The following is a 26,944-nucleotide window of genomic DNA, read 5'->3' on the forward strand; positions in this document are numbered from 1 at the left end:
TCTGAGACAGCTATTAATAATTGCTTATGCTTCTTAGTGTCATTTCTCTCAAGGCTGCCGCTCGCTCCAGAGCATGTCTGTGTGTGTCTGTGTGTGTCTGTCTGTGTCTGTCTGTGTGTTTCTGTTTGTGAGCGTCTGTGTGGCTGTGTGGTTAACACTTTGCTGGGTGATTGAAGTGACCGTGGAAGCCCCACAATCCTTCACTGTCAGCCGAGAGGAGTGTTGAGAAGAAAGGAGGGGAGGCGAGAGAGTGAAGGAGAAGATGGAGGAGAAGATGGGATTGGAGATAAACCTAATCGATGGACAAGGAGGAAGAGGAGGAATTAATCGTATATTATATTAAGACGATGAAATGTCATTCATTTGTTTTATCCACAAAATAATCTCTCTTAAATCAAGCTTGTATCAATATGTTTTAGCTTGAAAATCTGCAAAATGATCTCCCAATGGTGTGCAATATTTTAGACAACATTTTCTACAGTGACAGACGGATCTCTCCATTTCTTCATTCTTTCACATCTGTCTCTTCAGCGAGTACAGGTAGAGCTGCTAGCAGCCTGAGGTTCACAAACCAGCACTTTATCTTTCCTTCAGGGACTTCCTTTTAAGTATGCCTAGAGATAAGAACACACATCATTTAATTTCCTTTACTGATATAAAATATCTCCCCCCGCAATCTGGAGGTGAATGGAAGCATCCCTGCTGGGCTGATTCGATTAAGGTGAGACGGAATGTACCAAAACCCAAGCGGAGGAGGGGGGATCTGAAACAGTTGCCTGTCAGTCATGGCTAGGACCCTTGGGAGATTTGAGCAAATCCGACGGCACACATTGCTGTATGGTCTAATATCTTGCCTGCTCTCACAGGTTACAGGCAGCAGGGAAATGTGGAAATGTGTGCGTCTGTGTGTGTGTGTGTGTGTGTGTGTGTGTGTGTGTGTGTGTGTGTGTGTGTGTGTGTGTGTGTGTGTGTGTGTGTGTGTGTGTGTGTGTGTGTGTGTGTGTGTGTGTGTGTGTGTGTTTGTCTGTCTGTGTGTGTGTGTGTATGTGTGTGTGTGTTTGTCTGTATGTGTGTATGTGTGTGTGTATGTTTGTCTGTATGTGTGTGGTAGGAAAATGGCCACAGCAGCAGGAGTGAAGGATACCGTACTGTACGTACGTGTGTGTGTGAGTGCATGTGCGCTCATAAAGTCCTACCTTGCCTAGTCCGGGGGTGTCTTTGATCTTGCTGGCAGCCCGTAACAGGCAAGGTGGGGCGGGGGGAGGGGCGGTCTGCAGGGTCCCACTGAAGTTGGTGGGGAACAGAGGGGGGTCACACACAACTGGGGGGGGCGCTGGGCGCTGCTTCTTCTTCTTCGATGACAGGTTCAACTTCTGAGCAGCTCTACAGAAGGAGAAAGAGGGGTGGGGGGGTTCAATTCCAATGTTAACCAATCATCCAACACATCTCGTTACAGTGTTCATCTGCTGATTTAAGCGAGTTGGGGGATAACGAGAGAGAGGGAAACAGACCCACAGAGAGTAAGAGATGGAGAAATAGAGAGGAAGAGGGAAATATTTCCCCATGACCTAAGAGCACACAGAGTGATCATGATGTGTAAGGCATTGTGAGAAATGTGTTCCCACTTAAAAATCCAGCTGTAGAGAGTGGTTAAGTGGACGCCTTCGATGGAAAAACCAACAGTGAAGATAGTTGTTCCATGCCATCATGGCGACGCTTCCTCCCCAACACTACCACCATTGCGGTAGCTCCGTGTGCCATGTACTAATTGCTCGTTCATGTTGCTAAGTGGAGCTGTATTACGCGCCCAGCTCACCACATCAATAACGAACACACGCACACACACTTAAGCAGCGACATCTGTAACTGGGAGGGGAACACCATTTCACTGTCCTCACTGTCCTCACAGTCTTCTCTTTCCACTCTCTTTTCTCTTCCCTGTCTCTCCTCTCCTTTGTCCTTTTAGTCTAAATTACACTATAGCGGCTAGGAAATATGATGACATTGCTAAAGTTGGCAAATCATTTGTAGGAAACAACTTCGTCATCCTTATGACGTCGTCAAATTTACTTCAGACAGATAATAATGTTGTCATTACTCCCAAAAGTTTGTCAAGAATACCTTGCAACGCCAACGTTAGCTAGCTAAAATCCGGTGCTCTTCTCCTCTCAATCGTAGCTAGCTAGCTAATGTTATACTACATCTAATGTTAATCTGACGACATCACATCCACAGTTTTTATGCGAGTAAAGACATACCGTATAAAATCCTGATGGCTGTGATGGAAACAGGACGTTTTTATAAATGCCAACAGATCATTTGTTCGTTTGACACGGTGGGATCTTTTGGTGTCTGTAAAATGAATTATGTGAGAAATTGCGGTGGAAGCGTATCGTCATATCAAAGTACACTTAGAGTCACGCGATGACATCAGACAGTAGGTGTGTGGTCCTCTAACTACGATTCGGGAAACCATGCAGTTTATTAGAGATGAAATACGATGAAACCATGCAGTTTATTAGAGATGAAATACGATGAAACCATGCAGTTTATTAGAGATGAAATACGATGAAACCATGCAGTTTATTAGAGATGAAATACGATGAAACCAAGCAGTTTATTAGAGATGAAATACGATGAAACCATGCAATTTATTAGAGATGAAATACATTATGATCATCATGAGCAAAAGCTATTGATTTTCTACCCAAAGTTGCTATGAAAATGTTGTGATCCATTTAATAAACGGAAGAGACCAGCAGAATGGATAAAAGGGTGTGGTGGCGGTAGCAGGAACAGCGGCATCTAGTGGGCAAAACTTTGTACTTTCAAACAAATGTACGGTGCATTCGGAAAGTATTCAGATCCCTTGACTTTTTCCACATTTTGTTACGTTACAGCCTTATTCTAAAATTGATGAAATAGTTTTTCCCCCTCATCAATCTACACATAATACCCATAATTACAAAGCAAAAACAGGTTTTTAGAAATGTTTTCAAATGTATTTTTAAAAAACAACGGAAATACCACATTTACCTAAGTATTCAGACCATTTACTCAGTACTTTGTTGAAGCGATTGTGCGTATGTGTTCACGTGTGCGTATGCGTGCATAGGGGTCGCAAGCATTGAACCACTCCTTTTTGGGGGACGCGGGTCAAAAAGTTTGAGAACCACTGCTCTATGGCACCTGATGTCACTGCTTTCACCATAAGCACACATAGGACAGCGACAAATACAGACACGGTTACCGACATGGCTACAAACATGGATATGATTGCAGTTACCAATGGTTACCGACATGATTATTATCACGGTTATGAACAGTTGCCAGTTACCAATGGTTACAGAGAAAAAATATTTTCATGGCAGCCTGTCTTATCCACTCAATCTATCAATACCGCCCAAGGTGTTCTTTTCAACTCTGCCTTCCTTTATAAATCCCTCCCTCCCTCCCTCCCTAGAACTCTCTCTGTTCTATTTCTCAAATGTCTCCCTCTCTCCCTCTACCTCTTCATCTCCAACAAATTGTGTTCTTTCTTTCTCTTTTGGGTGTGTGTTTTTACCCATCAGGCCTAGGGGTTAAAAGAAAGATTCACCCACTTTGAATGTTATATATTTTTTTTTGGGGGGGGGGGGGATCTCTAAGCGGCCGTTCTCGCAGGTAGAAATACAGCCGGTATGACGTAGTACAGCCGGTATGACGTAGTATTGTGATAAAGTCGCTCTCACTACACTGGAAGTTAACAGGAAGATGACTTTTAGATCACGAAGACGTGTCAGAAGTTTACATACTGTAACGGCTGTCTAATTCCTCCTCCTCGGATGAGGAGAAGGAGTAAGGGTCGGACCAAAACGCAGAGTTGTTAGTGCTCATAATGATTTAATCAAAACGAAACTGAACACTTACAAATACAAAAAAACAACAAACGTGACAAAACCGAAAACAGTCCCGTGTGGCACGAACACTGACACGAGATACAAACACCCACAAAACACACGTGAAACCCCGGCTGCCTTTGTATGATTCTCAATCAGGGACAACGATTGACAGCTGCCTCTGATTGAGAATCATACCAGGCCAACACAAAATCCCAACATAGAAAATCACACATAGACAAACCCACCCAACTCACGCCCTGACCAACTAAATAAATACAAGAAAAAGGAAAACAGGTCAGGAACGTGACATAACCCCCCCCCTTAAGGTGCGAACTCCGGGCGCACCAGCATAAACTCTAGGGGAGGGTCTGGGTGGGCGTCTGTCCACGGTGGCGGCTCTGGCGCTGGTCGTGGTCCCCACCCCACCATAGTCAATTCCCTCTTCCGTAGCCTCCTCCAAATTAACCCCACTAGATTAAGGGGCAGCACCGGACTAAGGGGCAGCACCGGACTAAGGGGCAGCACCGGACTGAGGGGCAGCACCGGACTGAGGGGCAGCACCGGACTGAGGGGCAGCACCGGACTGAGGGACGGATCCTGGCTGGCTGGCTCTGGCGGATCCTGGCTGGCTGGCTCTGGCGGATCCTGGCTGGCTGGCTCTGGCTGGTCCTGGCTGGACGGCTCTGGCTGGTCCTGGCTGGACGGCTCTGGCTGGTCCTGGCTGGACGGCTCTGGCTGCTCATGGCTGGACGGCTCTGGCTGCTCATGGCTGGACGGCTCAGGACAGACGGACAGCGCTGGGCAGGCAGGCAGCTCAGACAGCGCTGGGCAGGCAGACAGTTCAGACAGTGCTGGGCAGGCAGACAGTTCAGACAGCGCTGGGCAGGCAGACAGTTCAGACAGCGCTGGGCAGGCAGACAGTTCAGACAGCGCTGGGCAGGCAGGCAGCTCAGACACTGGCTGCGCTGGAGAGGAGGAAGGCTCTGACAGCGCTGGACAGGTGGGAGCAACTAGGGAGAGAAGACGGAGAGACAGCCTGGTGCGGGGGGCTGCCACCGGAGGACTGGTACGTGGAGGTGGCACCGGAAAAACCGGACCGTGAAGGAGGACACGCGCTCTTGAGCACCGAGCCTGCCCAACCTTACCAGGTTGAATGGTCCCCGTAGCCCTGCCAGTGCGGCGAGGTGGAAAAACCCGCACTGGGCTATGCTGGCGAACCGGGGACACCATTTGTAAGGCTGGTGCCATGTACGCCGGCCCGAGGAGACGCACTGGAGGCCAGATGCGTTGGGCCGGCTTCATGACACCCGGCTCGATGCCCAACCTAGCCCAGTACTAAGCACGCGTACTGGGGACACCGTGCGCTTTACCGCATAACACGGTGTCTGACCAGTACGACGCCCTCTCACTCCACGGTAAGCACGGGGAGTTGGCTCAGGTATCCTACCCGGCTTTGCCACACTCCGCGTGTGCCCCCCCCCAAGAAATGTTTGGGTCTGACTCTCGGGCTCCCAACCGCGTCGCCGCGCTGCCTCCTCATACCAGCGCCTCTCTGCCTTCGCTGCCTCCAACTCCGCCTTGGGACGGCGATATTCCCCTGGCTGAGCCCAGGGTCCTTTGCCGTCCAGGATCTCCTCCCAAGTCCACGAGTCCTGTGTCCTCGGTCACTGGCTGCGCTGGAGAGGAGGAAGGCTCTGACAGCGCTGGACAGGTGGGAGCAACTAGGGAGAGAAGACGGAGAGACAGCCTGGTGCGGGGGGCTGCCACCGGAGGACTGGTACGTGGAGGTGACACCCACAAAACACACGTGAAACCCCGGCTGCCTTAGTATGATTCTCAATCAGGGACAACGATTGACAGCTGCCTCTGATTGAGAATCATACCAGGCCGAACACAAAATCCCAACATAGAAAATCACACATAGACAAACCCACCCAACTCACGCCCTGACCAACTAAATAAATACAAGACAAAAGAAAACAGGTCAGGAACGTGACACATACACCTCAGCCAAATACATTTAAACTGTGTTTCACAATTCCTGACATTTAATCCTAGTAAAAATTCCCCGTCTTAGGTCAGTTAGGATCACCACTTTATTTTAAGAATGTGAAATGTCAGAATAATAGTAGAGAGAATTAGCTTTTATTTCTTTCATCACATTCCCAGTGGGTCAGAAGTTTACATACACTCAATTAGTATTTGGTAGCATTGCCTTTACATTGTTTAACTTGTGTCTAACATTTTTGGTAGCCTTCCACATGCTTCCCACAATAAGTTGGGTGAATTTTGGCCCATTCCTCCTGACCGAGCTGGTGTAACTGAGTCAGGTTTGTAGGCCTCCTTGCTCACACATGCTTTTTCAGTTCTGCCCACAAATTTTCTATAGGATTGAGGTCAGGGCTTTGTGATGGCCACTCCAATACCTTGACTTTGTTGTCCTTAAGCCATTTTGCCACAACTTTGGAAGTATGCTTGGGGTCATTGTCCATTTGGAAGACCCATTTGCGACCAAGCTTTAACTTCCTGACTGATGTCTTGAGATGTTGCTTCAATATATCCACATAATTGTCCTGCCTCATGATGCCATCTACTTTGTGAAGTGCACCAGTCCCTCCTGCAGCAAAGCACCCCCACAACATGATGCTGCCACCCCCGTGCTTCACGGTTAGGATGGTGTTCTTCGGCTCCCAAGCCTCCCCCTTTTTCCTCCAAACATAATGATGGTCATTATGGCCAAACAGTTCAATTTTTTTTTCATCAGACCAGAGGACATTTCTCCAAAAAGTACAATCTTTGTCACCATGTGCAGTTGCAAACCGTAGTCTGGCTTTTTTATGGCGGTTTTGGAGCAGTGGCTTCTTCCTTGCTGAGCGGCCTTTCAGGTTATGTCGATATAGGACTCGTTTTACTGTGGATATAGATACTTTTGTACCTGTTTCCTCCAGCATCTTCACAAGGTCCTTTGCTGTTGTTCTGGGATTGATTTGGACTTTTCGCACCAAAGTATGTTAATCTCTAGGAGACAGAACACATCTTCAGGCGTTTGGAAATTGCTCCCAAGGATGAACCAGACTTGTGGAGGTCTACAATTTTTTTCTGAGGTCTTGGCTGATTTCTTTAGATTTCCCCATGATGTCAAGCAAAGAGGCACTGAGATTGAAGGTAGGCCTTGAAATACATCCACAGGTACACCTCCAATTGACTCAAATGATGTCAATTAGCCTATCAGAAGCTTCTAAAGCCATGACATCATTTTCTGGAATTTTCCAAGCTGTTTAAAAGCACAGTCAACTTAGTGTATGTAAACTTCTGACCCACTGGAATTGTGATACAGTGAATTATAAGTGAAATAATCTCTATAAACAATTGTTAAAAAAATTACTTTTGACATGCACAAAGTAGATGTCCTAACCGACTTGCCAAAACTATAGTTTGTTAACAAGAAATCTGTGGAGTGGCTGAAAAACGAGTTTTAATGACTCCAACCTAAGTGTATGTTAACTTCCGACTTCAACTGTACGTTTCAGATTTCAATACTGGCCGATATCATAACGCGGGAGTTTCTCTTCTTTTAAATGAACCATTGGTCACATTTTTGCAATATTCCTAAATCAATAAATGTGTAATTTAACATATTTCTCCTATTTTTCTGCCTCTTCAGTCCAGGGTGTGTTGCATGGTGCAAGCATCAGACTCCAATCTGCAAGGCACACAATCTGGAGGTTGAACATGTTGTGATTGTAGACTCCTGTATGGATAGTGCCGTTTGTTTAGGCAATTTTAAAACTTACAGCTTTACAGGAAATTTTATAGCTACTTCGCATGCTGATATTGACTTTGGTATTAGCAAGCAAGCCCATAGAGAGAGCATTGCATTGTGGGTTTTGTAGTCGACTTGAGCTGCAACAGATTTCCACAACAATTTTCACATAAAATGTTGTTCTCGCATATTTGTCTTATTTAACCTTTTCACGTGTGAGTTCCAAATATTCCAACAGTCGCCCAAGCATGAGTTTTTTTTATACGCGTGATGTCAGAATGCACTCACTGTTCCAAAATGTGATTGTTACACAACAGCACAGTTAACCCGCGGTGCCCTGAAACCAAGGTACGCTAACTGCTAATTATCTATAGGCTATATTTCACCTAGTCAGTTTCAAATAAAATTCTAACAAGTTGTATTTTCTAACAACAGTTTGAATTGAGGTGTGTTCCGGCTCTTCTTTAATTCACATAGAAGTAGCCCATTTCACTGTTGCGGACAATTTATGTTTGAGGCTTTACTGAGCCGGACAAACTTCTCTCTTTGATGAGAGCCCAAGCACTTCCCCAGTGTTTCCGCAGATCAAGTATGAAGACATTTGCACAGTCTTGCACAAACTTTGTCCCCCTGGCACATTTTCTGGTTGGTGCTCGCATTGCCGTCATTATTGTTTTCCTTACAAATAATAACTTTTGACATGTGTGAGTTCCTATCAAAGTAAGTGCCTTATTTTCTGTATATCATGTTGTTGTTTCTACCGTATGTATGTATTTATGTTTGTATGGAGCATAATGTATTTACAGTTTTATTCACACGTTTTCAAGTACTGATGACAAATCATGCATTCCGATTCTTGCATAGATTGTAATGGACACATATGATAGGTGTAAAATACTTTTGGAAGGTTGTACTGATTATGATGAGCTAATGCTAAGCTATTTGCCAGCTATGCTTGGTGTCATGTTTGTTGACATTATACAAGCATTCTGGGGGTCACGCAAACGTCTGTCAGACCAACGATGTTACAACAAAATGAGGTGAAGGGATGGTTCACTCATCTTTCGAGTAAACTTCTGGAAGTGAATGAAGGGAAGTGAATGATGGTAGACTACACACCCCGTTCAACATGCATACTGCAAACAGACAAAACAAATCTTGTCTCCTCTTGTTATCTTTGGTTGACGTAAAAACACTAACTGGCGGCGCGCACAAACTACCCATCGTCTGATAATTTTTTTAGAAAGGGTTTTACTCAATTATTTCGATCACTGGTGAGGTCACCCATGATGTGATGAATTGTAAATAGTAATTGCTATTAGCTAATTCATATTATGGTTTCTGTCAGCCGAGAGTTAGCTAAATATGACCGCTTGTGTTATGTCAATCTTTCCTCAGTTAGCGCCAGGACTAATGTAGCCTACATTTTCTGGTTTGGATGATTGTGTTATGCTGTAGCTACTTCTGTGAATGTCTGAACATTGCATCCAAAAATAAACTGGTCACATTCTGGACATAACTTTGTAAGGACTGTGTTTGTGCAAAAGTGTGGCCAGCTCAAACGCTGACTGTTGTGTCAATCGAAACTGTACGTTCTAAATACGCGTCCTAATCACTGTACCACTGTAGAATGATCCATGTGTTGGTACGTGTCAAAGGTTAACACTGTAAATTAAAGGAATGAGTGGTTTTGGGTGGATTATTTCATTAAGGCTTACTCAATCACCACCAGTCACATAGCCTGAGTCTGAGAGCGCGCACACGCACACGCACACGCACACGCACACACACACACACACACACACACAAACTCGAAGATACCGGCGGTCTGCTGTGTTAGTGTGACTTCAGAGAGATGCCTGTGTGATGATGAAGAGGAGACAAAGACAACGACACTTCTCGAAGTAGACGTGACAATTAGACTGCTCTGTCTCTCACCCTCTCTCACCTCCCTCTGTCTCACTCGCTCTCTCCCTCCATCTCTCCTCTCTCTCACAGTGCCTCGAGTGTGCGACCGACACAGTCATTTCAGAGAGCAGAGAAGATAGTCCAACAGCAGCAAAGTGACAGAGCTGTCATAGACGGTCTTTTATAATGTGACATTCTTTGCAAGTTTATTTTCACACGTGCGTGTTGGTATGTGTAAGAGTGTGTGAATGTTGTCTCAGTTATTATAATGAAGGTATGATGTTATTTTATCTGCAAGGGAGGGGAGGACGATATGTGTGTGTAGGTAGGTGTGTGTGCGCGTGCCTGTGTGTGAGAGTGCAGGCTACATGTGGTCATCAAACCGCACCACGAGAGGCGTGTGCTGGAATGTTTAGTCTGTTTCAGGGTTCATTCAGGACAGTTGCCACGGTAATTAAAAATACACTTTTTTTTCAGAGCAAGTCTGTGTGTGTGTTAGTGTGTGTGTGTTAGTCCCTGAGGAGTTGACAGAGAAGACAGTGAAGTGCAAAGTGAGATAATTATGGTGACACTCATTAATGAGTGAGAGACTTCTTCTTCTCTCACTCCCTCCTTTCTCTCCCCCTTTTTCTGCCTCTTTCCATCCCTCCCTTCCTCTCACTGACCAAACCTCCTTAATGATCTGGCAGTGTCTGATAGCCTGAAAAGTTTTCTGAAAGTGCACACACACACAAACGCACACACACACATTCACACGCACACAAACAAACGCACACGCACACACACCTCTCTGTCACATTACTCTGTGTGCACTGAAGCTAATTGTATCCCTGCTGTCCTACATACACTACCGTTCAAAAGTTTGGGGTCACGTATAAATGTCCTTGTTTTCGAAAGAAAAGCACATTTTTTGACCATTAAAATAACGTCAAATTGATCAGAAATGCAGTGTAGACATTGATAATGTTGTAAGTTCCTCTTGCTGCTCCATAGGCAAGTACCATGGTCTTGTAGTGGATGCAAGCTTCGACAGGAAGCCAGTGGAGTGTGTGGATGAGCAGACATGGGAGAACTTGGGGAAGGTTGAACACCAGGCAGCATGCAGCGTTAAGTTGCAGGGGTTTGATGGCACAAGCGGGGAGCCCAGCCAACACCTAGTAGTAGTCCAGACGGGAGATGACAAGTGCCTGGATTAGGACCTGCAATGCTTCCTGTGTGAGGTAGGGTCTTACTCTATGAATGTTGTAGAGCATGCTTTGATGCCTGCAGAAAACAACATGGTGTTGTCCAGGGTCACGCCAAGGTTCTTTGCACACCATGATGGAGAGGCCTTGGAGTGGGCAGGCCTTGCCGAGAAGGAATAGCAGCTCTGTCCTGTCAAGGTTGAGCTTGAGGTGGTGGGCCCACATCCAAGCTGAGATATCTGCCAGGCATGCAGAGATGAGTGTCGCCACCTGGGTGTTAGAAGGGGGAAAGGAGAAAAATACAGTAGTTGAGTGTCATCTGCATAACAATTATAGGAGAGACCATGTAAGGATATGACGGAGCCTAGTGACTTGGTGTATAGAGAGAAGAGGGCCTGGGGGACATCGAAGCAAGCAAGTGAGAGTACGCGATGCAGACACAGATCCTCTCCACGTCACCTGGTAGGAGCGGCCTGCCAGATAGGATGCAATCCAAGAGTATGCAGAGCCTGAGACGCCCAGCCCTGAGAGGGTGGAGAGGAGGATATGATGGTTCACGGTGTCGAAGGCAGCGGATAGATCTAGGAGGATGAGGACAGAGGATAGAGAGTCAGCTTTGGTAGTGCGGAGAGCCTCCGTGACACAGAGGAGAGCAGTTTCGGTTGAATGACCCGTCTTGAAGCCTGACTGGTTAGGGTCAAGAAGATTGTTCTGAGAGAGATAACGAGAGAGTCGGTCTGAGACTATGTGTTTTGGAAAGAAAAGAAAGGATAACAGTCTATAATCTTTGACGTCAGAGTGGAGCGACTCTGGACATTTTGAAGTCAGTGATAAGGGATGAGTTGATGACGGAAGTGAGGAATGGAAGGAGGTCTCCAGCGATGGTCTGAGGAATGGAGGAAGGGATATGTCAAGCGGGCAGGTTGTCGGGAGGCCAGATGTCACTAGGAGCAGGATTTCATCTGGAGAGGGAGGAGAGAAAGAGGTCAAGGCATAGGGTAGTTCAGTGTGAGTGGGACCGGTGGACTCAATAGGCTGAGTTAACGAGGAGCAGATGTCGTCCACCTTCTTGTCAAAGTGGTTGACAAAGTCGTCCACAGAGAGGGAGGAGGAGCGAGGGGTTGGAGAATTAATGATGGAAAATAGGTAGAAAAGAGTTCCCTAGGGTTGGAGGCAGAAGCTTCAAATTTCGAGTGATAGAAAGTGGCTTTAGCAGTGGATGCAGAGGAAGAGAAGGTAGAGAGGAGGGTGTGAAAGGAGGATAGGTCTTCCAGAAGTTTCGTTTTCCTACATTTTCACTCAGCTGCCAGCAGCCCTGTTCTGTAAGCTCACAATGAGTCACTCAGCCATGGAGCAGGAGGGAGGGCCGAGCCGGACGGGAGGAAAGGGGACAGTATGAGTTATAGGAGGTGGAAAGGGAGGAGAGTAGGGTCGAAGAGGCAGAATCAGGGGACAGGAGGGAGAAAGATTTAGCAGAAGGGAGAGATTATAGGATGAGTGTAGTGGGAGAGAAACCTTTCCTCGCAAAGCCGCCTGTAACCTAGCCTTGCAAAGCCACCTGATCCCGCAAGCTTACATTAACCCTCCAGAGTCAATATCTGTGCCCCCACGGTAATCTAATCAGCATAATAAAAACATCCCCATCAAAATCCGTCTGTTTAGACTAGAGATGTCTGTTTTTTGCATGGGCTGCGTCTCAATCCACCACATCCGCCAATGGCGGCCCCCTTCATCTGCGGTGGAAGGGAGTCGAGCTACAGTGGTGTTTGTCAGACCATGAGACAGCCCCAAAATCGGTCTTCTCAAGGGTTGCTGGCCAATGTTGACTCCAATGCTTCCCACAGTTGGGTCAAGTTGGCTGGATGTCCTTTGGGTGGTGGACCATTCTTGATACACACGGGAAACTGTTGAGTGTGAAAAACCCAGCAGCGTTGCAGTTCTTGGCACAAACCGGTGCACCTGGCACCTACTACCATACCTTGTTCAATGTTCAAATGTTTTGTCTTGCCCATTCACCCTCTGAATACACAATCCATGTCTCAATTGTCTCAAGGTCTATAAATCCTTCTTTAACTTGTTCAACTTGTAGATTTAACAAGTGACATCAATAAAGGATTATAGCTTCCAGAAGACTAAAATATAGCAAAAATGTTTGACATAGAAGTGCCGGATTTTCGTTGTTAACTAGAAATAAATAATAAATAATAATGATTAGAAAAATATTCTGAATATTCCACCCATGAGGCCAAAGAGCGTGCTTTTGGTCATTGACTGCAGGAAAGGGCTACCCTGTCCCCATCTACACTGATTGAAGTGGTTTAACAAGTGACATCAATAAGGGATCATAGCTTTCACCTGGATTCACCTGGTCTGTCTATGTCATGGAAAGAGCAGGTGTTCTTAATGTTTTGTATACTCAGTGTATATGGAAGTAGTTTAGCGCCAAAAAGGGGGTTAAATATGGGTAAATAAAAAAATGATACAGATTTTTCTTGTATCTCTCGGATATAGGACAGACGCTTTAAAACAAACGTCCTTTTGATACATTTTTAGACTATCTGTTTTTCCATGAATCTGTTCTTCAATGTATTCCTATGGGCCAAATTCAACAATGTTTCATCAAATAATTGTTTTATATATTCCTTTATACCTAAAGGGGTCCTAAAACTCTAAATCAAATAGCTAAATGATCCTTGGTATGACCATCTTAAAACAATTCCACATTTTAGTTTAGTTGAAATGTCGGATTCTGAAGTGAGACTGTGAGAGCTTGTTGATATAAACCGAATGAGGTAGTGTTAGCTACCGTTAGCCCACACAGTATAACCCCTGGCACTGTTAACAGATGCTGCTGCATTATTCACAACCTTTCGCAGGTGTGTGTGTGTGTGTGTGTGTGTGTGTGTGTGTGTGTGTGTGTGTGTGTGTGTGTGTGTGTGTGTGTGTGTGTGTGTGTGTGTGTGTGTGTGTGTGTGTGTGTGTGTGTGTGTGTGTTTACATGTGTGCGTGTGTGCGCATGCCTGTGTCTCTCCCTCTCTCTCTTGGTGTTATGTGATAACATGAACAAAACAACAGTAACATCAATTCTTAGAACAACAAAAAGCTCAAGCTAAGCGCAGCATTCTACCTGTGCCTTTACGGAAGCATGTCCACTAAAAGAGAACACTGTTCAGCGCATAATACTGACCTAAAGCCCAATTCAGATACAACAGCCGAGACGGGTATATGCAGTTTCAGAACAAAGTTTGCTTGATCTGAACGGTCTAGTTTTAGAATGTCTCATATTGGTTGCTGGAGTTTCCAAGATTCAACATGTAAAATCTTAGCTAAAGACTTGCGACGAGACGGATCCCATTTGCAAATCGAAGAACAGTGTGCTGATGGTCTGTGTTTAGTCCAGCAGCTAGCTAGCTAGGTATTTTGCTGCAGTTAGCTAGCTTAACTTGCTGATATCAAGTCCTTAAGTGTTCACTCTTCCTGATGCATGCATTTCATGATACTGGTTTGATACACCACCTTGCTACAATGAGTGGCAACTTTATATCAAAGTTGTATTGCATCATTGTAAAGAGGCTCCGTTACCGTGGAAACGGTCTCAACTGCCCGTCTCGTCTTCTTGACCTGAATGCCCCGTCTTTAGTCAGCTGTGACAACACAACATTTGAAAACTGACTAGTTTTGTCTCGTCTCTCCTTATGTCTGCCGCCTGTTGTATCTGAACCGGGCTTTAGTCCTTGTCTCCTTCCCTCATTCCCTCTGCTCTCTCTTTCATTGAAATCCTCTCCCCCTTTCTCTTTACTCTCCCCTCTGTCTCTTTTTTATCTTTCCAGTAGTTTCATGTCCTCCAGGGGATGTATGGTCAGAAAGTATCCGATCAGACTGCCTCCTGTCCCAGCCTCGCTACAGCCTCTGTCCCCCTGACTCAATCACCCCATGGAGCCCCGTCAAGAAGGGTGTCACTGGCCGCTCCTTTGAATAAAACACTCTTCCCATTCCTCCACACCTTCTCTCATCCCTCACTAGCAGCTCTCTCTCCTACCCTCCCTCTCTCCTTCCTTCAGTAATATCTGAAGTGAAGACTGTCTCTCGAAGAGTAGTGACAAAAACTGCTCCTGGACTCCCAGACAGCCTCCTCTCCTCTCATCTCTGCGGTTGTACCTCCTTGTGCTTTATACCTCTCCTCTCCTCTCTCTTTCCTTTGCTCATCATTCTCTAAGGGCTAAACCTCCATACACAGATAAGATACGTGGTCAACTCACAGGAGACTACATTAGTCTCCACAAAATCTCTCTCTCTCTCTCTCTCTCTCTCTCTCTCTCTCTCTCTCTCTCTCTCTGTCTCTCTCGCTCTCTCTCTCTCTCTCTCTCTCGCTCTCTCTCTCGCTCTCTCTCTCTCTCTCTCTCTCTCTCTCGCTCTCTCTCTCTCTCAATTAAATTCAAGGGGTTTTATTGGCATGGGAAACATATGTTAACGTTGCCAAAGCAAGTGTGGTAGATAATATACAAAAGTGAAATAAACAATAAAAATGAACAGTAAACATTACACTCACAGAAGTTCCAAAAGAATAAAGACATTACAAATGTCATATTATGTATATATACAGTGCTGTAACGATGTACAAATGGTTAAAGTACAAAAGGGAAAATAAATAAGCATAAATATGGGTTGCATTTACAATGGTGTTTGTCTTTTCGTGTGGCAACAGGTCACATCTCTCTCTCTCTCTCTCTCTCTCTCTCTCTCTCTCTCTCTCTCTCTCTCTCTCTCTCTCTCTCTCTCTCTCGTACATTTTGACTCTGTGGGTTGACGTGGAGAAACAGACACAAACACGCCAAATACAATCTTGAATGACTTCTAGCAGAGGAGGGCACATTGGATCAGGTCCAAAGAACGGTCATCTAGTTGTCACCGACACTATGGCCCTGACCCTGCAGATAGGCAGCCAGGCAGCAAGAGAGGTGTGTGCGTGGTAACTTTTCAGATTAAACTAAACTAAATGTATTGAGTGTGAAGGAGTGTGAAGGTGAACGGAAAGGCTCTGGAGCAACGAACCGCCCTTGCTGTCTCTGCCTGGCCGGTTCCCCTCTCTCCACTGGGATTCTCTGCCTCTAACCCTATTACAGGGGTTGAGTCACTGGCTTACTGGTGCTCTTTCATGCCGTCCCTAGGAGGGGTGCGTCACTTGAGTGGGTTGAGTTACTGACGTGATCTTCCTGTCTGGGTTGGCGCCCCCCCTTGGTTTGTGCTGTGGTGGAGATCTTTGTGGGCTATACTCGGCCTTGTCTCAGGATTGTAAGTTGGTGGTTGAAGATATCCCTCTAGTGGTGCGGGGGCTGTGCTTTGGCAAAGTGGGTGGGGTTATATCCTTCCTGTTTGGCCCTGTCCGTGGGTATCATCGGATGGGGCCACAGTGTCTCCTGACCCCTCCTGTCTCAGCCTCCAGTATTTATGCTGCAGTAGTTTATGTGTCGGGGGGCTAGGGTCAGTTGGTTATACCTGGAGTACTTCTCCTGTCTTATCCAGTGTCCTGTGTGAATTTAAGTATGCTCTCTCTAATTCTCTCGTTCTCTCTTTCTTTCTCTCTCTCTGAGAACCTGAGCCCTAGGACCATACGTCACGGCAAACCGGGCATGATGACTCCTTGCTGTCCCCAGTCCACCTGGCCTTGCTGCTGTTCCAGTTTCAACTGCCCTGCCTGCGGTTATGGAACCCCTACCTGTCCCAGACCTGCTGCTTTCACCTCTTAATGATCGGCTATGAAAAGCCAACTGACTTTTATTCCTGATTATTATTTGACCACGCTTGTCATTTATGAACATTTTGAAAATCTTGGCTCTCTCTAATTCTCTCCTTCTCTCTTTCTTTCTCTCTCTCTGAGGACCTGAGCCCTAGGACCATACGTCAGGACTACCGGGCATGATGACTCCTTGCTGTCCCCAGTCCGCCTGGCCTTGCTGCTATTCCAGTTTCAACTGTTCTGCCTGCGATTACGGAACCCTTACCTGTCCCAGACCTGCTGTTTTCAACTCTTAATGATCGGCTATGAAAAGCCAACTGACTTTTATTCCTGATTATTATTTGACCATGCTTGTCATTTATGAACATTTTGAAAATCTTGGCTCTCTCTAATTCTCTCCTTCTCTCTTTCTTTCTCTCTCTCGGAGGACCTGAGCCCTAGGACCATACGTCAGGACTACCGGGCATGATGACTCCTTGCTGTCCCCAGTCCGCCTGGCCTTGCTGCTATTCCAGTTTCAACTGTTCTGCCTGCGGTTACGGAACCCCTACCTGTCCCAGACCTGCTGTTTTCAACTCTTAATGATCGGCTATGAAAAGCCAACTGACATTTATTCATGATTATTATTTGACCATGCTTGTCATTTATGAACATTTTGAAAATCTTGGCTCTCTCTAATTCTCTCCTTCTCTCTTTCTTTCTCTCTCTCGGAGGACCTGAGCCCTAGGACCATACGTCAGGATTACCGGGCATGATGACTCCTTGCTGTCCCCAGTCCACCTGGCCTTGCTGCTATTCCAGTTTCAACTGTTCTGCCTGCGGTTATGGAACCGCCACCTGTCCCAGACCTGCTGTTTTCAACTCTTAATGATCGGCTATGAAAAGCCAACTGAAAATTATTCATGATTATTATTTGACCATGCTTGTCACTTATGAACATTTTGAACATCTTGGCATAGTTCTGTTATAATCTCCACCCGGCACAGCCAGAAGAGGACTGGCCACCCCTCATAGCCTGGTTCCTCTCTAGGTTTCTTCCTAGGTTTTGGCCTTTCTAGGGAGTTTTTCCTAGCCACCGTGCTTCTACACCTGCATTGCTTGCTGTTTGGGGTTTTAGGCTGGATTTCTGTACAGCACTTCGAGATATTAGCTGATGTACGAAGGGCTATATAAAATAAATTTGATTTGATTTGATTTGGTTGACTCAAAAAAAGAGAAAGACAATAGTTGAACAGTTTGTAGGAGAAGCAAGAGAGAGCGGGAGAGACAGAGCTAGCTATATTTCATTGTATTTCTTTATTTTTACTTTCACTTAGCTAGCGAATGCAGCAAGCTAGTTTAGCCTACTCGGACACCTGGCTCAAACAAAGAGGGATGCTATGTTAACTCGCTGGCTATCCAACACTAGAACTTTTCCAAGTCAAGGTAAACTTTTGGTCGAATTAATTTATTGCCACCAAGGCCCGTCGATGTAACTGTTAAAGTGCTTGCTGACTGTACACTGTACTGCATGATTGTAGCGAGTTTACTAACACGTTAGTTCTACTACATGTAGCTATCTTTACTATGAAGTTAGCTAATACTGATGACAACGATGTAGGGCATGCTGTGTGTAGCGGTTAGCAGTTATGATATGAAGGTTTAGGCTTGGAAAGGTTTTTTCGCCCGGTCACAGACAGCTGATGTGTTGTGCACTGAAGTCCACAAGTGAAGGGAAAAGGTGAGAGGAGAAGAGAAGAGCGCATAGATGCGAGAAAGAATTATAGCTGCAATGATTAATTGTGGCTGCTATGAAAGTGAACTGTGTTTGCGTGTGATCAGGGGTGTATTCATTCCACCGATTCTGTTGAGAAACTTTCTTAAACGGAAGCAAATGGAACGAAACGTGGCTAAACATACCTGAATTTGTCCAATAGAAACGCTTGTTTGCAACTGTTGGACTAATGATTACACACTAGATCAGTTAGATGCAAGTGTGTAAGGCGATATTGAATGTGTCACATCTTGATTACTCAAATTTCTCTCGACCTGTGTACCTACATTGTAAACTTCCATTCATAGGCTAGGTTGTAGCAACCTCATGATGGGTATAGGGAAAATGTGACTATCATGTAGTAGCCTAAAACTATGGATGTTACATTGAACTGGGTGAATGGAATATGAATGACAGTCATCCAATTTCATGTAATATAAATAAGGCCGTGCTCATAAATAAATGATTGTCCTCCCTCATCTTAAACGGCACCGATCACCACTGGCTTCAGAGGGTGTGTGTGCATGCGTGTGTGTGTGTGTGCTTGTGTGCTTCTGACTAGGGGCTATACAGGCTGTCCAGTTTAAGCTGAGGGAATGCAGGCGAATAGAAGGAAGAGAGAGAAGGAACAGGAGAGAGAACTTGGCAGCAGCGTTCTGGTTGAAGACCAGGGAGAAGAGTTGAATCCAGCAGTCTGATCTCATTAAGATCACGTCCCAGAGAGAAAAAAAGACAGAAAAAAGCTCCCCTGGATTTTTGTAAAAACATTCAATGTAATGGTGGTAGTTCAGGAAATCATCCTCACATGAGTTAATCATGCCTAGGCCTTTGCTCAGTTGGATAACACACACACACACACAGAAAGAAAAACAGAGAGAGAACAAGAGCAGAGGAGAGACGAGAAGAGAGGAAAGGATGACGAGAGCACAGGAGAGGGGAGGGGTGGAGAAGAGCATCTAATCTACCTGTCTCTCTCCATGCGTCTCTACCATGCTCAGAGAACGGTAGAACCTTCCCTAGAGATTACTGAACGACGGAGAGCAAGAAAGAGGCAGGCCTCCATCCCTCACTCAACCTGTCCCCATGGAAACCACCTGGAACAGCCCAGCTCCCCTCCCTAGCAAATGCTCAGACAGGCGCGTGCCTCACATACACACACGCTGGCACGCACACAAGGCTGCGCGCACTCAACAACACACACACAAACACAGCTCGCCTTCAACACATTCAGCAATCTGCCGCTTCACTTGCAATACCAGAACACACACAGCAGACATCATGTACACACGCCACAGTTTCTACTATAGCTGGATGCATTTTTAGGGGGTTTGCAGTGCCTTCCTTTCCTTCTATTTGTTTAGAATTGAATCGATTTAACACACATGTTCTATTTCCAGCTCTATGTGGAGCTGAAGGACATTAACCCTATAACCTCTAACCCAGCCTTACAGTATATAAACTAGTGTTGTCACATTGCTGTCCTCCCTTCTTATGATGATCAGTGACCTCAGAGACAGACATTCTACCGATCTCTCTCTCTCTCTCTCTCTGTCCCCTCTCTCTTTCTCTTCCATTCTGCCGCACATCGATTGACTCAATTCAATCATTCAATCAACATTCCCCTCAACTTCTCCCTCGGAGCTGAGAGCTGAAGATATTGTCTCTCTTTTTATCTTTCACTCTCTCTCCGTCTTTAACTCGTTCCCTCTCTCTCTGTCGCTCTCTCTCTTTCTTTCTCTCTCTCTCTCACACTCTCCCCCCACCCTCTCAATCTCCTGTTTTAACTCTATTTCTCTCTCTCTCTGCTTCTCTCTCCTTCCCTCGCTCTCTCTCGCTCTCTCTCTCTCTCTTTGGGGCTCTGAACTTTGCTTTCCTGACTGAAATTATCAGTATAACTTATAAAACGTAATCAAAAGTAATCAGAACTTCTCAATTGAATCCAAAATGATAAAAGTGAATCAAAATAGAGTGATGCTAGGAGAACGTATGGTTTTCTGTTTTCACTAATGACCTTCCACTGACATTGAATAAAGCCTGTGTGTCTATGTACGCTGACGACTCAACAGTATATACGTGCTAAATATCTCAATAACTAAAAGTATAGTTTTGGGTTTTAGTTTTATAACTGGGCTTGTAACTAGCAAAGGATATGAACAAAATGTGCACATGTGGCTACATGCAGCTCCTGCTTTGATCTCAAAACAAGCATATCTACTCATGACCGCTCATGCTGTAAACACAGTCCAGTTAAAAGTAAATGGCACAGATCCATACAGTGCATTCGGAAAGTATTCAGACCCCATTACTTTTTCCACATTTTGTTACGTTACAGCCTTGTTCTAAAATGGATTCAATTGTTATTTCCCCCTCATCAATCTACACAAATACCCCATAATGACAAAGCAAAAACTGTTTTTATACATTTTTGCAAATGTATAATAAAATAAATAATGAAATATCACATTTACATTAGTATTCATGACCCTTAATTCAGTACTTTGTTGAAGCACCTTTGGCAGCGATTACAGACTTGAGTCTTCTTGAGTACAAGCTACAAGCTTTGCCAGGTTGGATGGGGAGCTTTGCAGCACAGTCATTTTCAGGTCTCCAGAGATGTTTGATCGGGTTCAAGTTCGGGCTATGGCTGGGCCACTCAAGGACATTCAGAGACTTGTCCTAAAGCCACTCCTGCATTGTCTTGGCTGTGTGCTTAGGGTCGTTGTCCTGTAGGAAGGTGAACCTTCGCCCCAGTCTGAGGTCCTGAGCACTCTGGAGCAGGTTTTCATCAAGGATCTATCTGTAATTTTCTCTGTTCCTCTTTCCCTCAATCCTGACTAGTCTCCCAGTCCCTGCCCCACAGCATGATGCTGCCACCACCATGCTTCACCATAGGGATAGTATCAGGTTTCCCCCAGACGTAACGCTAGGCATTCAGGCCAAAGAGTTCAATCTTAGTTTCATCAAACCAGAGAATCTTGTTTCTCATGGTCTGAGAGTCCTTAGGTGCCTTTTGGCAAACTCCAAGGGGGCAGTCATGTGCCTTTTACTGAGGAGTGGCTTCCGTCTGGCCACTCTACTATAAAGGCCTGATTGGTGGAGTGGTGCAGAGATGGTTGTCCTTCTGGAAGTTTCTCCCATCTCCACAGAGGAACTCGGAAGCTCTGTCAAAGTCATCATCAGGTTCTTGTTCACCTCCCTGACTAAGGCCCTTCTCCCCAATTGCTCAGTTTGGCCGGGCAGCCAGCTCTAGGAAGGAGCTTGGTGGTTCCGAACTTCTTCCATTTAAGAATAATGGAGGTCACTCTGTTCTTGGAGACCTTCAATGCTGCAGATTGTTTTGGTACCCTTACCCAGATCTCTGCCTTGACACAATCCTGTCTCGGAGCTCTGCGGACAATTCTTTCGACCTCATGGTTTGGTTTTTGCTCTGACATGCACTGTCAACTGTGGGACCTTATATAGACAGTTGTGTGCCTTTCCAAATCATGTCCAAACAAATTAATTTACCACAGGTGGGCTCCAATCAAGTTGTAGAAACCTCTCATGGATGATCAATGGAAACAGGATGCACCTGAGCTCAATTTTGAGTCTCTTAGCAAAGGGTCTGAATACTTATGTAAATATTTTTACAATTTTCGAAAAACCTGTTTTGTCATTGTCTTTATGGGGTATTGTGTGTAGATTGATGATGAAAAAAAAACAATTGAATCCATTTTAGGATAAGGCTGTAACGTAACAAAATGTGGAAAAGGGGAAGGGGTCTGAATACTTCCGAATGCACCGTATATGGTCTATTTGCATATTGGCCTACTGCAGCTCTGGTTATGCCGCACTGGTCTGTGTAGAGTACGCCCTGAGTCTTGCATGTCATTGCAATAAAATCCTACTCCGATGTGTTCTACCTACATCAAAATCTCTTGCATAATTCATTTTCTTTCGGGGTGTTGATTTGAAATTGGCTAATATTGCGTTGATTCGATTACAATTGCCACAGTAGAGGGAAACGTTAATAGTCTTATCAGGGAAAACTCTAGAGCAGCTGTCACCAACCTTTTCTGAGTCACGATCACTTTCTGAGTCACGATCACTTTCTGAGTCACGATCACTTTCTGAGTCACGATCACTTTCTGAGTCACGATCACTTTCTGAGTCAAAATGCAAGCCGAGATCTACCGCTCAGATCATTTTTTAACATGACTTACAAAATGTAAGCCTATGCAACAGTCTGAGCGGACGGAGAGAGCAGCAGCCTGAGGGTCTGCCTTTCAACATCCCTCTGACAATTACCAAAATTACCATACGTCTTCCAGCGGATGGCAAAACTTGAGTCGCACCACGTTATTTCTGCCTCATGCACAAATTCATGTTGTTACTCCTATGTACAGAGAAAGTGAAATATTCCTAGATATAAAAAAAAGATCCAAACCGCTAATAATAACAAAAACACAAGCCTATCAATATACTTTCCTACTCATTCATTACCGCTGCAGTGCTTGTTGTAGCGCTGAGTGAAAATAGGAAGAATGCACATTTTATGGCTTATAAAAGTGTTGAATACAAAGTGTTGACAGTGCTGAGTAAGAACTTAAACATGAACTCACACTTGACAGTCTCTCTAGTTATGTTTTCAAACATTTTAAAATCGCACAGTATCAACTTCGCTGTAGCTTCCTTATATGCCTGCTACATTACTACAGACATGGTAATCTGAGCCATCTGATTGGCTAGCAGTTAGCCTATAATGCACTTGATTTTCTCTCCGGGCCGGCCGTTAAGGCAGAGTTTGTACCTTCCGACACATGAAATGGTTCAAAATTGCAACAGTTCAACTACCCGACACACAGGGCAGCTGAATCGGGTGCACCTACCCCCAACAGCCTGAGACAAATAACAAAAAAATAGGAACACAAGGCTTTATCGTTGTTGTTTTTTACAGAAATGTTTGGCGATCGATCGACCGGTTGGTGACCACAGCTCTAGAAAGTTGAGTGAATTTCAATCTCTTGCTTCTCTCCATGGGATGATATTTCTTCTGCATGGCACTCCAGGGGGAGCTGCAAGGCAGTCTCGGGCTACTCAGCTTAGAGGGTACAACACAAAGCATGCAATCAGAGGTCTCTTCACCGTCCCCAGGTCCAGAACAGAGGCTGGGAAATGCACAGTATTAAATACAGGGAACTCTCTGCCACCCCAGGTAACTCAAGCTAGCAATAAAACCAGATTTTTAAAAAACTGATAAAATAACACCTTATGGCACAACGGGGACTATGAAGAAACACAGCCATTTTTAAAAATATTTTGTATTGTAATTTGCACTGTATTATGTTTGGTATTTTGTAGGTGGGTGGCCTTGCATGAGCGTTGACTTGTGCGAGCCGGAACGGCTCATAGGGCAGGAGCCATCTGTTTCTGAAGAGTGAGGCAGAAGCAGGATATTATGTAGTATTATGTATATTATGTATTTTATATGTTGTATTTTGTTTCCTGTTTGGATCCCAGAAAGAGTAATTGGGGATCCTAATAAATACTACTACTACACATTCATGCAGAGGTTTCTCATCCAAATCTATCTGAGGGAGAAGATACAAACTAACAGAGATACAGGGAGTGAAGCCCATCACACACACCCAGGACCTGTTTCATAGAATCCTGACAGAATTGCTGTGTGTGTGTGTGCATGTGTGAGTGCGTGTGTGTGTGTGTGTGAGTGCGTGGACACAGAATGTAACTATAGTGGTTAAAGCCACAGGTGTCTTCTTGGTGCTGTCTGGTTACGGTGACTGGTTGCGTGAATAAGCAGTACACAGGCTTGGCGCACACACACACACACACACACACACACACACACACACACACACACACACACACACACACACACACACACACACACACACACACACACTGATGTCAGGCTTCAGTGCTTTCAACACAGAAACGTTTACAGGAACCAAAGGTGTTTCTGAAGGCTCTGGCGGTAGTCATGGATACTCAGGTCTGGTACCTGCCAGTGTGACAAACACTGTGTGCATGCATTTCCTGTGTATGTGTATATATACTACCTTTCAAAAGTTTGGGGTCACTTAGCAATGTCCTTGTTTTTGAATGAAAAACAATTTTTTTGTCCATTAAAATAACATCAAATTGATCAGAAATACCGTGTAGATGTTGTTAATGTTGTAAATGACTATTGTAGCTGGAAACGGCTGATTTTTATGGAATATCTACATAGGCGTACATAGGCCCATTATCAGCAACCATCACTCCTGTGTTCCAATGGCACGTTGTGTTAGCTAATCCAAGTTTATCATTTTAAAAGGCTAAATGGTCAGAAACAAAGCACTTTCTTCTGAACCTCGTCAGTCTATTCTTGATCTGAGAAATGAAGTCTATTCCATGCGAGAAATTGCCAAGAAACTGAAGATCTCAAACAACGGTGTGTACTACTCCCTTCACAGATATCACTCATTGACGCAAATTAACTGACACCGTATCTGTCCCTCTCTCCCTGCTCTCCTCTTCTCCTGTATGACCCAATATACCCATAACTTATTTTCAACTCTACATCCATAGTTTAAGTTAAATAGATGAATAGTTTAATCATGGTGATCATTATGTAAGACAGTGTTTTAAGCGGTTACAGATGAAGAGCAGGAGGGGAAACATTACGAGAGAGAGAGAGAGAGAGAGAGAGAGAGAGAGAGAGAGAGAGAGAGAGAGAGAGAGAGAGAGCGAGAGAGAGAGAGAGAGAGAGAGAGAGAGAGAGAGAGAGAGTGTATTCTGTTCTTCCCAAACGATGAGTTAAGGCTAATTGGGAGACCTGGGCTGTAAAGGGGAGAGGTCTCCAACATAAGTCACACACGTGCGCACGTATACAGTATGCACACACACAGAGAGAGAGTGTATGTAGCACGTCCAATGTTCCTATAGCTCCTATTGACATTGCAGCTCAGGTCTCACCGCAAAGGCTAATGATTTGAGTAGGAGTCACAGGTACAGTGCTGGAGAGAGTTGTTTAAGTGGACCGTGCTTTTGGACAATTAATAGACACTGCAGTAAATAAAACCTAATAAAAACATCTGTCTTGTCCAGGACTGGACTCTACACAGACCAGTGCAACATAGCTAATCAGAGCTACAGTAGGCCTATATGCAAATAAGTCATTTGCCACACGAGCCTGCCATCATTCACTTTGAACTGGACTGTGTGTTTACAGGCTGTAGCTACAGCGTGACTTTAGATCATTAGAACACATTCGCCAAAAGCCACTAAATACACCTGAATGGATTTCTGCAAATACACTGCTCAAAAAAATAAAGGGAACACTTAAACAACACAATGTAACTCCAAGTCAATCACACTTATGTGAAATCAAACGGTCCACTTAGGAAGCAACACTGATTGACAATAAATGTCACATGCTGTTGTGCAAATGGAATAGACAACAGGTGGAAATTATAGGCAATTAGCAAGACACCCCCAATAAAGGAGTGGTTCTGCAGGGGGTGACCACAGACCACTTCTCAGTTCCTATGCTTCCTGGCTGATGTTTTGGTCACTTTTGAATGCTGGCGGTGCTTTCACTCTAGTGGTAGCATGAGACGGAGTCTACAACCCACACAAGTGGCTCAGGTAGTGCAGCTCATCCAGGATGGCACATCAATGCGAGCTGTGGCAAGAAGGTTTGCTGTGTGTGTCAGCGTAGTGTCCAGAGCATGGAGGCGCTACCAGGAGACAGGCCAGTACATCAGGAGACGTGGAGGAGGCCGTAGGAGGGCAACAACCCAGCAGCAGGACCGCTACCTCCGCCTTTGTGCAAGGAGGAGCACTGCCAGAGCCCTGCAAAATGACCTCCAGCAGGCCACAAATGTGCATGTGTCTGCTCAAACGGTGAGAAACAGACTCCATGAGGGTGGTATGAGGGCCCGACGTCCACAGGTGGGGGTTGTGCTTACAGCCCAACACCGTGCAGGACGTTTGGCATTTGTCAGAGAACACCAAGATTGGCAAATTCGCCACTGTCGCCCTGTGCTCTTCACAGATGAAAGCAGGTTCACACTGAGCACATGTGACAGACGTGACAGAGTCTGGAGACGCCGTGGAGAACGTTCTGCTGCCTGCAACATCCTCCAGCATGACCGGTTTGGCGGTGGGTCAGTCATGGTGTGGGGTGGCATTTCTTTGTGGGGTCGCACAGCCCTCCATGTGCTCGCCAGAGGTAGCCTGACTGCCATTAGGTACCGAGATGAGATCCTCAGACCCCTTGTGAGACCATATGCTGGTGCGGTTGGCCCTGGGTTCCTCCTAATGCAAGACAATGCTAGACCTCATGTGGCTGGAGTGTGTCAGCAGTTCCTGCAAGAGGAAGGCATTGATGCTATGGACTGGCCCGCCCGTTCCCCAGACCTGAATCCAATTGAGCACATCTGGGACATCATGTCTCTCTCCATCCACCAACGCCACGTTGCACCACAGACTGTCCAGGAGTTGGCGGATGCTTTAGTCCAGGTCTGGGAGGAGATCCCTCGGGAGACCATCCGCCACCTCATCAGGAGCATGCCCAGGCGTTGTAGGGAGGTCATACAGGCACGTGGAGGCCACACACACTACTGAGCCTCATTTTGACTTATTTTAAGGACATTACATCAAAGTTGGATCAGCCTGTAGTGTGGTTTTCCACTTTAATTTTGAGTGTGACTCCAAATCCAGACCTCCATGGGT

The 26,944-nt window shown here is 45.4% G+C and overlaps 1 protein-coding gene across 1 annotated transcript in view; it reads right to left on the reverse strand.

Moving 5' to 3' along the window:
• The window catches only part of kif26ba (kinesin family member 26Ba), a 167,243-nt gene that overhangs the window by 46,294 nt on the left and 94,005 nt on the right, over positions 1–26,944 (reverse strand). The window contains exon 6 of the mRNA XM_038967353.1: positions 1,197–1,383. Within this exon, the coding sequence (XP_038823281.1) occupies positions 1,197–1,383 (187 nt within the window). The remainder of the gene's footprint in view (positions 1–1,196; positions 1,384–26,944) is intronic.

This window comes from Salvelinus namaycush, chromosome 28 (genome assembly GCF_016432855.1).
Source record: "Salvelinus namaycush isolate Seneca chromosome 28, SaNama_1.0, whole genome shotgun sequence".
NCBI lineage: Eukaryota > Metazoa > Chordata > Actinopteri > Salmoniformes > Salmonidae > Salvelinus > Salvelinus namaycush.